This window comes from Leuciscus leuciscus (assembly GCF_965113295.1).
Source record: "Leuciscus leuciscus genome assembly, chromosome: 5".
Lineage (NCBI taxonomy): Eukaryota > Metazoa > Chordata > Actinopteri > Cypriniformes > Leuciscidae > Leuciscus > Leuciscus leuciscus.
The window spans coordinates 36,582,396-36,595,137 of record NC_138729.1 but is presented as its reverse complement, the minus strand read 5'-3'; the positions used below and the strand labels follow the sequence as shown (position 1 = coordinate 36,595,137).

General features: G+C 37.5%; 1 protein-coding gene across 1 annotated transcript; it reads left to right on the top strand.

The window, feature by feature from the left end:
• The first annotated feature begins 343 nt into the window (after positions 1-343).
• On the top strand, positions 344-10,511 carry sfrp1a (secreted frizzled-related protein 1a). Its single transcript, XM_082169804.1, has 3 exons — positions 344-1,064; positions 3,762-3,842; positions 9,061-10,511. Exons 1-3 carry the CDS (start codon positions 551-553, stop codon positions 9,384-9,386), a joined length of 921 nt encoding a protein of 306 aa, XP_082025930.1. The 5' UTR covers positions 344-550; the 3' UTR covers positions 9,387-10,511.
• Positions 10,512-12,742: the final 2,231 nt, after the last annotated feature.

Below are 12,742 nucleotides of genomic sequence, written 5' to 3'. Positions count from 1 at the left end.
AAAATGCACGTCAGTTTCGTGGTAATGCGTGGATGTTTTACTCTGCAGGTAATGGCTCTTGCCGGCTTTTCAGAATATGGTAAATGTAGTTATCACAAGCCTTAAGCGAATAAATCCTCATACATTTCAATGCCTCGAATAATGTTATCAAACTGAAGTTATTAAGGATCTGTTTCCACAGAGGGAGAGGGAGAAACGCGCGCGGGCGGGGATATTGGCTCATTCATTGGGTCATTGAATACTTTGATTGACACACGAGAAGCAAAAGGTGCGGAAAGTTTCCTATTGGTCGCCGAGGCTGTCTCAGTCTCCCCTGGTCTCGAGCGCTGCGCATTTCAAGCAACTCAGCCGTGCGAGTCAGCAACAGCTACGGGGCTTCAGTTCAGAGGTGGAGTTTCAACAACTTCAATACTTTGACTTTGGAGTCTTATAAAATTTAGAGGTATTTGGCTTTCCCTCCCCATTTTCTAGACAAAGAGGACTTAATTTCACTTAAGGCTCACCACTTTTGGGGGCTGCATTGACTGGGGGATCCTGACCAGGAGTCACAATGAAGTCCCTTGCATCTTTGTTCCTTTGGCGGATCATCATCTTGATTATGTCTCTGGTCTCATTGGGCCAGACATCTGAGTATGTCTACGATACCTGGAAGTCAGAGGTGTACAACGGCGGCCGCATCTACGACAAGCCTCCCCAGTGTGTGGACATCCCAGATGACCTGAGGCTCTGTCACGGTGTGGGCTACAACCAGATGCTGCTGCCCAACTTGCTGGAGCACGAGACTATGGCTGAGATCAAGCAACAAGCGGGGAGCTGGGTGCCCCTGGTGCACAAGAACTGCCACCCGGGAACTCAGGTATTCCTCTGCTCCCTTTTTGCCCCTGTGTGCCTGGAGAGGCCCATCCACCCATGCCGCTGGTTCTGCGAAAATGTTCGTGATGGCTGCACCCCCATCATGGAAGCATTTGGGTTTCCCTGGCCTGAGATGCTCACCTGCGAGAAGTTTCCTGACGGTGATGTGTGCATCAGTGCGCCCAATACCACAGAGGCCTCCAATCCCAGTGGTAAGTCCAAATGACTAATTATGAAAACTTTCAGTTTGGCCTCATTCATTTTTATCAGGTGTAATTTAATTAAATCGTGAGGATAAATGTGTAGCTAACCAAACACATGTCTCGTATTAGAATGCATATTTTGACATACAAAAAAATTGGGGGAAAATGAAAAAAATATTATTATTTTTTACATATGTATATTTCAGCGATGGCACTTTTTATCATGTACTGTAAGGGTATACTGACTGTTTCAATGTATACTATATACATTTCGTATTATTTTACCCACTTTACAACCTTTCACCTTTTGCTGTGTGTGAGAAGTAACACCTGAACTTCTTAAAAGCAGTTGCAATGTTATTTCAGGGACTGGCGTCCATTTGGGGGTTTTCCTCTAGAGTTATCACACCTTTTGTTTCCTCTTGGGCACTCAATACCTCATGTTTGTGTCCGATTGGACAAATGATTCAGTTTTGGGAACATTTCTAGGTAACATGGTTATCAAAAAAAAATAAATAAAAATAAATCTGTAGAAGACACAGGGGATGTGGCCCATTTGTAAAACTTGATAGATGAATATTTAAGTTTTTGCTTGTTTAACAGCTGGTAGCAATTGATTTCAGGGTATTAGTTGAGTTCCAGGACAACACTGGGATGTGTTCCAACAACGGACCATTACCATCTATTTATTTGGTGTTATTTCGCAACTGATAATTGTCTTTGCAAAAAAGACACTGAAGGCAGGCAGCAAACATGACTTAAAATGAATCACTGTATATATGAGTAACCATTTTATTTCTGTAAATGTATTGCTATTTTAAAGCAAACCCTCTTCCAGGCTTCCCTGCTGTGCTTGTTAACACATTTTTTTCATAAGGTAATGCAGGAGGATAGTACTCTTAGTTCAGACACACAGAGAGATTTGAACAGCTGCTTTTATTTACTGGTGGCACTTAAGCAGAAAATGAAAATTTTCAGTGGTTAGAAAATAAATAAATACATTTCCACACTCTTAGAGACTCTTATTAAAAACCTCCCCTGTAATTTAAACCAAATGTAGGTTAGAGTATTGCAGAATATCTTTTTGGAGTATTTTACCAGGTAAGTCAGGGCATCTGGCAATGTCAAACTTTCCCTATGGAAACACTCAAGCCCTATAGTTGTATGTCTCAGACAAGGGAAAGTACAAACTAGCTTATGTAGATGGCTCATAAATTACAAGGGAATTTCCATTTCCAAAGTTACAACATGGTGTATGAACAGACTGTGTGCCAGAACGATGTACCACACTGAGAGAAGATACTTCTGTGACTTCAGCCATCTGCCCTAGCCTGCTGTTAGTGACGCACAGTACAGAGTGAGAGAACACTAGCATGGTGGCTTGGAAGCTGGAATACCAGAGAAGTTCAATTAATAAACACCCCATAGAGATCCTGTCAGCTGTTATCACATGCTGTCAGCATCACAGTCAAATGAACCCAAAGATGCATTAGACCCTCCCTCGCATATCGACCCACTGTTAAACTTCAAGCAGTGCCGGGTTAAAGACAAGAAAGGACTTCCTTTTCTCTACAAGGGGCTAAGCCTAACCATTTGTCCACTATTTTCTTGTGATTGCATGGTAATAATGCCTGTGGAGAAAGTAACGCTCAAAAAGAGCCACTGAAATTTGAACTGTTTTATCTTCCGCAGGACATTTTAAGTTTAGAGCTGATGTCATCATCCAAAAATGCAGCGTTGCTTTAAAATACTAGTTTTGGCACAATTTTGATCCACTGGCAGCTTGTAATTGGGTGATAATTTACATTACGCAGAAAAGTTGTGACATAAAAATGTTTACTCTGGAATTCCTTGCAAACAGCTGTCTTTACAAGCTCTTTTCACCTGAGTGCAATTTCCACAATAATCTGTTAAATAGATTCAAATGAAAAAAAACAACTAGTTAACAGAAATTAAATCAAAGTCTAGCATAATTAAAGACAGACGGGAGTTTTATCCTGTTGAAAATGACATTATAATGATAATTTGCTTGAATTTGAATAGATTTTAAATCAAAATCTAAGAAAGGGACTGAGTTTTCATTCAAGGGTTAATTTCCCTGTTTCCATGACTATAGGGAGGCATTCATGGAACAATAGTTGTTCTAATTACAGTCAGCCCCAGTTATTGGGGTGTTGTCCCATGCCTCCTTTTTCTAACCTGCCTAACAATAGTTATATACAAATGTAAATAACACAATCATATTAGTTTACTTCATATTACCACGTGACAGGCAAAGAAAGAAACAGGCAAACATTTGTTTTAATGTATATCTAAAAAGTTTTTACTTTAATCTTTAATGCTATCAGAAGAGCAGAGCAAAGCAAAACACAAAAGTATACTAACAATTCAAAGCACAGGATGTATTTCAGGCCCTTTCAAAAAATAGAAGAAAGCCAGGAAGAAATTCCCATAGCTCGCCTGACGGGTAGATAATTAGAGGAAGTTAAAGAAGTTTGAATTCTCTTCTTTTTGCACTGCGAGTGGTTCCCCACTGTTTAAAGTCAATTGCAGACTTGCCAGAGAGTCACACACAATTTTCTTTGGGACAACCAAAGTGGACAAAAATGTTAAAATAAAATAAAATATTTGGTCACAATTACTCTGATTTTAATACCAGTGGCAAATTTCTTTGATATTTCACTGACAGCATGTCCTCTGTTTTAGGATATTCTCCAGTGTGTCCTCCTTGTGACAATGAAATGAAAACGGATGTGATTCTGGAGCACATGTGCGCCAGTGAATTTGGTAAGAACACCAATACATTAAACAACCACATTACACACACACACACATTCATGCTATTTTGCACTCACACACTGAACTTGCCAAGAGTGCAGCCCATCTTCCCCTCTCATCGTCTGTATTCTGGAAATGGAGCGGGCATGAAAGACAGCCAAGACTGATATATATTAGTTTGAAAGAACAGCCAAAACCACACAGTCCTGAACCAGAACTACTCACCTATTCCTTCAGCTTCCCCAGCAGGCTCATAAAGATGTTTTTGCTCATCTTAAATGTATTTTTTAATGTCTTATGTTAGAATAATGAGGGAAAACTTTATTCTTTCAGGTGTGGAAACCATAACAATGATTTTTTTTTTTTTTATAATGACTTGCTTATTGTTATATTGAATCTTTCAGTTAAGTTTAGTTTAAAGATGAGGTCCACCTTTCACCAGTGTTAAGTCATCATTTTGAGTCATAACTTTCTTTAGCCATAAATGTTGAGTGCCAGAATGATATTTTATTTCATGGCCATTAACACTGCTTTTGGGACAGATTCAAGCACTTTTAGAATCACTGGATCAAGATTTTGTTATTTTGCACATATTTGGTTGTCTTGACTGCCAAAACCACTTTTAATAGAACAATGCAATGGTTTTAAACACTTAAAACAGCAGCAGCAGAATGTTTTAACCCTTGTAAATCTATGTCATGGTTTGGATTACCCTTTGAGAGGCCACAACTGTTTAGCTAATGAATTGAGGTAATTCGCAGAGGCCCTAAAGTCTTTATTTGGCTGTTACTAACAGCTCTAAATTGGGATGTTTGCTCTTCTGTCTGGATGTGACAACAGCCCAGGGGTTGACCTCTGGGCAGAATCTGACAAAGTCTGAGTTTAATCTTTGGTCATTGGGGTAAATCAGAGAACCCATTACACCCTCCAGCAGATTCTTTCTCTCTCTATAGTTTCATAAGGTCAGTGGAGTTTTTTACATTGATCAAAATACATTTATTTATAATATGAAAAAAGATTTTTATTTCAAATTCTGTTTTTTAATTTTTTAATTTACTTTGTTCATCAAAAATTCTGAAAGAAAAGTATCACTGTATTGATCATTTCCACATTGATAGTGATAATAAATGTTTCTTGAGCAGCAAATCAGCATATTAGAATGATTTCTGAAGGATCATGTGACACTGAAGACTGGTGTAAATAAATTACTTTTTCAAATGATAAAAATAGAAAGCAGTTATTTTAAATTGTAATAATATTTCAAAATATTACAGTTTTTTTACTGTATATCTGATTAAATAAATTCAGCCTTGGTGAGCATAAGAGACTTATTTTACAAAAAAATAAAAGAATAATGGTAGTGTATAGTAGGACATTGATACATTGGTGGTCTGTATTATCTACTGTTATGAAAAGCGGGTTTAATTATTCGATTTTCAGGGTGAATGAGCATTTAGATTTGAGGATGGTTAACAACAATGACTGTTAAATGAGCCTATAACTGGAGCCATTAAGGCCAATCACAGCAGGAGTTAACCTCAACAAAAGGAGAGCAGTGTGAGAGTGACTTCCTGCTTTCCTCTGAAGAGGAAAACAAAAGCTGGTTTTGGTTAGCCTCTGACAAAACCATAAAATTTCATTTAGTGTTTGAAATGGGTAAGCTATCTCTGGAAAGCTGCCGTGTTTCTCTGGTCAGCTTTATGTATACCAACACCGCTGACACTCTCTCTGTGACCTCGGTGCTAAATTTCTAATCCAGGAAATTGAAACAGACAGACAGTGAAGGAAGACAGGGTTCACGCTGTGAAGTATTAAATTAAAATAAATGCAAGGAATAGTTTCTCCATCCAGCCTAAATACATATTGTTGTCTTATTAGACATTTCGAACGGCCCTGGATACTCCTATCAAGCATTAAGTTCCATCCAGATTTTGAATCCATCCAGACAATGGAAACAGAATACAAAGTATGGATAGAGTTTTATTGCCATTCCAGCTTTGCTCTTCTATCTTTGCTGTCCAACAAATCAGTGCAGCATTAGCGCACTTTAGTTGGCTGTCTATCCTGTGGTCAGTGATGCATGCAGCTTTCCTGTAGTAAAACTGTAGCCTATGTTGCAGCTCTATTTTAACTGGAGCTCGCCCCGAGCCACAGGTGCCATGTTTGTGAATTGTTTCAGCCCAAACTCTCCCTACCGAGTTTATGGCATCGTTACATCTGGCTGCGGACATGTCTCCAAAATGACAGAGGAAGCGAGGTCAAAGATCAGGGACAAAGGTTAAAAGTTTTTTTAAGTAATATTAATCACAGAAGAAATGTGAATACTTTAACTGTTTTTTATCAAAATGATTAATTTCATTTTGGAAAGAACACTGATTGTGACCGCACGATTTCTGAGATATGCTCTCTTTGTTTATATCTTATTTATCAAATATTTACCAAAGCTTTCAAGCATGAAGTACTTATTTGGACCATCTGAGACTGAAACATTATCTGCTTGGGTTCGTGTTTAGAATATGATCTACCGCGTGTGCTCAGGAATGTTAGCGTTATTATGCCTGCTTGATGTTTTTGTGGTATGCGATATAGATGCAGCATCCTCACATGGTTCAGTAAATTAGTTCTGCTGATGTAGATCTGTGAAGTCTAGTGGTGTGTTATTTAACTAGTATTGTCTTATCAGTTTGAGGGAGATTAGAAAGGCACCTCACATGGCTTGATTTTTGTGGCGTGCCCTTTTCGAGACACTGGATTACAGTGAACTAGAGAGACTAACCCTATTATAGCTTTCCCATTGTTATTGTTCATAAAAGTGTGGCGTTACATACTGTATATTAGCTGTAAAGCCACATCTGAAGGTATTCGACTGTACCCTCCTGCACTTGTAAGGATTACATTCACAAACACAAAGTGGAAAATGAGTTCACCATGGGGTTAAAGTGGGATTTAAGCTAAGATAAAGTGGTTGTGGGAGGTAGGCAACACTCTTTCTAGCCTGACTTGATAATGCTTTAACCTTCAGACCATTTTTTTTTTATTATTTCATCAAACACTAAGCCCTTTTATAGACTTCAGATCAAGGTCTAATCCCTTCCATGTGCACTTACAATACTGGGAAGACTGGCTTATTTCTGCAAGAGTCATTAGAAGTGAGAAGGTGTGAGATGTGAGGTTATGGGTTGCAGCATAGAACACATTTCATCATGTAGCTTTTTGAATTACAGTATGTCTTAAAGTGTTAAGAGCTACTCTTCTGACTTAAAAGGGGTCTCGATGGGGACTTTAACTTTCCTTGGCAATGACCACGCATTATATTTTCTCGCTTCAGGCTGCAGAGAATTTATATAAGTCAAGGTTCAACAGGATATGGGGAGGATTTAGTTTCATTGTGGTCTGCTCATTGACAGCCAGTGGAGACTGATCAGGTTGTTAAAGCATAATTAGCAGTAAATCTCAATATAGATGTCTGCTCATTTCCACGGGTCTTTAGAATCGGCCTGCTAATTGGACCAAATTCTTCTGAAGGTGGCCTGAAGTTCACTTGTGGGTCACTGATGTTAGACAGCTGAAGATGATAAGATGTTACGCTCTGCAAGTTTCTCCATCGTTAACCCAGGACGAAAAAAAATCACCTGCAAGGCGGTGTGAAGGAGGAACAGCCATTGAAGTTTGACTCTCTGGCAGGACCACCGTGGAGTTGACTCGTGCATTGGAAGGTTAAGGAAATGAAAAGATTAACAGGTTAAAGAGAGTTTACTAACAGATCAGACAGATTAAGACAAATCTAAGAATGTGGCATAAGATTAAACCAGGAGTTTAATGGTCAACATAGTGGTCATGACTGAGTTTACAGGGTCATGACCTAGTAAAATTCAAAAGAGTCAAAAGAGATTCAAGGTACATAATTTGAAAATGAAATCTTTGCATTGGTTTTTACAAATGGTTGTCTGTTACTTTTAGGGTTACACAGTATATTGGTACCACATCTGTTACCACATATTAGTTTAAAAAAAATCTGTATCAGTTAATATTAGATATTTACTTGCTCGTTTAAATTGCTAATTCCCCCCATTTTATATTTAAATTACTTTATTAATCACTTAATCTTTAAAAACTAATAATTTAGCAAATATATAAGTTGAATGAATATCAATTTACATACTGTACATTATAATGATGCTAAATTCACTTCTAGCATTTATTTAAAACAATTGATTTTAGTTTTTTAGTTTATATTTTCTATATATTATATAAATTGTTGGCAAAATGGTATAGAATTGTAATATCAGCCATTTATTTGTTATCAGCCATAACAGGAAAATAGTTATCAAGGTATCAAGCATCATTTTAGTTACTGGTGCATGGATACTTTTGAAATTTGATAAATGTTGATGGTTTTCTCCAATGGAGTAACAGTTGAATGGGACCCATTTCACCTACAGCCAATATATCCATCTAGAAAATTTTTGACCTTTGACTAATTGCCTTAAGCTTATAAGAGAGGTATTCAAAGGAACAAAACCTAGTATCCTGTTACATCTGGAGGGGCAGAGGGCAGTGAAGCTGCAATTTGGGACATTCTTGCCCCCCTGGGAAAAGAATACAGCAATGAGAGCGGTTTTGGTTTGCATGGATATCGATGCTTTCTCTTGAACTTGACAGAGTTCATGACAGAGAGACCAGTATCATTATGGCTTTGCCCTGAGACCATTGGCAGAGAAGACAGGCCTGATCTTGATTACACCTTCTCTTCATTTTTTTCTTCTATTCCTTCATCTCTCTTTTGCCCCTTGCATTACTTGGCAGCATAATCTCTCTTTTATGGCCTTGGACGTTTGGGAACTGCCAGCGATACCCCTTGCAACCCAAACCCTTCTTTGCCTCTTTGAACCCAGCACATGGCCTGAGGAAATTAGATGACTTTTTGTAGATGTGGAGAGTGCTGCACAGTCCCGGACACAACATAAGTTTGAATGAAGCTTAGGAATATCATAGACCACAACAGATGCAGTAGGTGGGAGCAGTGTTTAAAAAACACTGTGGGGGCTTTTCCTGGCAGCTCTCAAAATCTCCATGTCATTATAATGAACACAATGGCTTATTTGAAGAAATACAGAATACTAATATTTACTGGCAAGATGATGTAATCTTTGGTCTCCTCTCCACCCACCGGAGAAGATAACTTCAGAAAGCTGATCGCAGTTCTCTCTTTTCTCTTTATCCACAGCCATAAAGACTAAGATCAAGGAGGTCAAACGGGAGAACATGGATCGCAAGGTGATCCTGCAGAAGAGGAAAAAAACCGTAAAGTTGGGCACTTTAAAGAAGAAAGACCTGAAGAAACTCACTCTGTACCTGAAGAACGGAGCCGACTGCCCCTGCACGCAGCTCGAAAATCTCGGAAACACATATCTTATCATGGGACGCAAGGTGGACAAACAGTACCTTCTCACCGGTATTCACAAGTGGGACAAATCCAGCAAAGAGTTCAAAAAGACCATGAAAAAACTCAAAAGCCACAAGTGCCCTGCTTATGAGAATGTCTTCAAATAAACACTCTCAGAGCTCCCACTTACTTTATGAACTTGCACATCCAGGCAACCCAAAATATTGTTTTATTTTTCATTGTTTATATACTATATATATATATTTCTCATGTATTTTGTAGATCAAACACTTGAGGTGTTTTGTCTTGGATCTGTGCTTTTTAAGACTGAAAAGATAATGAATGAAACAGTAGACAAACTCTCCACCACAACCAACTGATCACTTTTGTATATATCCAAATATGTAACTGTTGATAATATCTTGTGAAATTATCAGAATTCACCTGCAATTGATTGTTGACCTTTCTTTTCTAACAAAAACAAAAAAAAAAACACAAAAAAACTAAAACATGACAGATTTCCAACCCATAGTTCACAATTTATTGGTACAATTTTATACACACTGTGAAGGCAAATACCATATAAGCCATTTCTTTAAGCATATTGAGTCTACGGTAAATTTAAAAGACAATATTATTTTGCAGTGTTCATTGGTTACATACTTTTCTGTGACCTGTACTGATTAGCAATTCTCTGTTGACACTAGTGAAGAATAAGAGGTCTGCTTTCCGTAAGTATTGACAAGATATATATGCATAACATTTATTGCACTGCTCAATCCATGTATATGATGAATTGCATTGCCCAATCCCATATGATTGGGATGCTAATGGATTCTGTTTGATGGTAGAATACTGTATACATAGGCCTATACTTTATCTGCTGTAGAACAAACTATGTTTTCTGACTAGTAAAACGATTATAAAAGAACAGTACTCAACAGTATATAGCATTATATCAACAATACTGCTAAAAATGTTCATTGGTACAGGACATTTTTTCCAAGTTATCCCACAACTCGCTACTGTTATTAGTGTATAGCGCTGTTTGCAAAGGAGGTTTTATTAATTGCAAAACTCTTAACATTTTAGCCAAAAGCTTTGTCTAAACTAATCATTTAAGAATGCATAGTGTGCATTACATAAAGCATCTCTAAATTTTTTCCTTAAAATTATCTTGCTGTGGTGTAGAACTCTTAGTTTCAATGTTCCTCACTTCCCATTTTTTATGTTGGCAATCATTTTGTATATAAAATTCTAGCACAAATATAAAATAAACACTATAAAACTGTTGATGTCTTCTGCACACCATGTTATTTCCAGTCTTTGTTAAACTAGTAGTTTTAGGCATAAAATGTTTCTTAAACATTAATGTTGTCGTCATACAGTCATTGTTCCATTTACAGCGATTTTCTGTGGTTAATATGTACGGAGCATCCTGACCAGTATGGTCACACCTTTACAAAACACTTGTACTATTCATACTATAATTTAGTTTGCACATTGGGAACATTAAGATTATTTTCTTGTTGCCTTTGCTTAGTTGATATTAGTATATCTGTGAATTTGGTGCACTATGATTTATGAGGGATTTTTCATAATGAGAGTTATGCCATGACAGGTAGCAGCTGAAAAGTTCAGGCCAGACACACACACTGGTACATAATTACAGAGAAAAGAGTATGTGCATGCTGGCCAAGATAAATGATTCACAAAGTAATTTAACTTCAACATACTTTATAACAGTATTCATTCTTACTGTCTAAAGTCGCATGTTTTTTAAGCATGTTAATCCTGTCTGGAATGTTGCAACAGTCTTATATCAACAATGAGCACAAGTTCAATAAACTGCATTTTCACTGCCATGTTTCAGATGATTTATGGGCCAGGCTCTAAGTTAAAAAAAACAAGCCAGCTCTGGAAACGATTGCATGGATGAGTACAATAGACTGTCAGAGTTAATCAAACTGTCTGCATCCTCAGATAATACTGGCAGATACAGCTAATTGTTGTTTTTATGCTCAGTCTGTGGTGTTTTGAGAAGAATCCCATAGGCATGCTTTTCGTATTTGTTTCAATTTGGTTATGGTATGAAATGCTACCTCTTACAAATCTCTTATGTTCCAGCTGTCAAACTGATTTCATAGAGTTGGTCTTGGTTGATGGCATATCCATATACCAACTATACAGCGCCAAATATATTGCACGGTCGTTGCTGACAGAGCGGTTTTAATAATGACAAATGTTGTGATTTTTTTGTGAGTTTTAAGGCTGGAAATGGTTCTTCACCTTTCAACATTTGTGTGCTCTGAAAATTACACTTGAATAGTCCTTGTTTGTGGTCTAGCTTAGCGCCCTTGCCTTTCATAAAACAGCATTATGGCACAATGACTCATCTTTTCAGGTAACAATAAACCACATCAACCGATCAATTAACATGTTAAATCAATCAGTGAAACAAGATTGATTGGTGCAATGTTCAAACACAGAACTATTGTTAAAATGCCAATAAATGCAGAGTTCCTGTTAACACCGGTAATGAATAAAAAGATAATTACTTTGGCGTGTATCTCAAAAGAAAAAAACATAAAAGAATGAAAAATGCAGGAATAATACCAAAACCAATCTTCGGACATATGGTTTTAGAAAATGACCTAGTATTGCAAAATGTATTTCAGATGTGGTTTCATCCCTGTCATAGTCAAAGCAGCTGTCTTCAAAAGCCTGGAAAGAGTCAGGATGCAACTTTGCCTTATTAGGAAACAATCTATGATTAAAACTCTCTCTCTCTCTTTCCAAAGGTCAGACAACACCTTCTGCTTTTAATTAGAGTTTTGCATACTTTCAGTGGGGTTTATTGGAGTTTACGATAGTAAAACATCAGTGAGATGAGTTTGAATAATAATGAAAGCTATGAAAATATGGACAAACATCATTTTGATCAAGAGAAAAGTGTGGGCAAATAAATTAGATGCACAATCCACATAAAAGGCTGAGTAACTTGTTTAAGAGTCATTCTCATCTAAATTATAGTAGTATGTTCTGTTGTAGATCAGATAAGTCATTTTGGCATACAAAAAGCTTGACACACCATACATTTGAATACACATCAGTTACATCCATTATAAGTGGTACATTCCAGGTTAATTTCTGTTATTTTTCCGAGTTCTTGTAACAATGCTTACTTATAATACTTATACTCAGGCGCTAAGTGGGCGAGACTAATGCACAAGTGGTAATCCCATTGGCTAGTGCTCACCTTTCACTATCAGTGTTTTGATTTCAGCAAATCATTTTGGACAAGCGCAAACTACTTGATAAACATTCATAGTGTCAGACACACAGCTGAGATCTATAATACCAGGGGGTATCCCAGAAAGCAGGTTATGTGACATACCCGGGTAAGTTTACTCAGAGTAAACGGATAACCTCGACTTTCAGTTCCAAAAACTGAGGTATCTTTCAGGGTAAGTAGCAACTTACTCTCTGAACATAACCTGCCCCGGAGCAGGTTCAGAGGTTC

Coding starts and splice junctions, on each gene's coding strand:
- sfrp1a (XM_082169804.1), top strand. CDS start 551: ATGAAGTCCCTTGCATCTTTGTTCCTTTGGCGGATCATCATCTTGATT. Junction 1,065..3,761: donor AGAGGCCTCCAATCCCAGTG/GTAAGTCCAAAT, acceptor CCTCTGTTTTAG/GATATTCTCCAGTGTGTCCT. Junction 3,843..9,060: donor CATGTGCGCCAGTGAATTTG/GTAAGAACACCA, acceptor CTTTATCCACAG/CCATAAAGACTAAGATCAAG.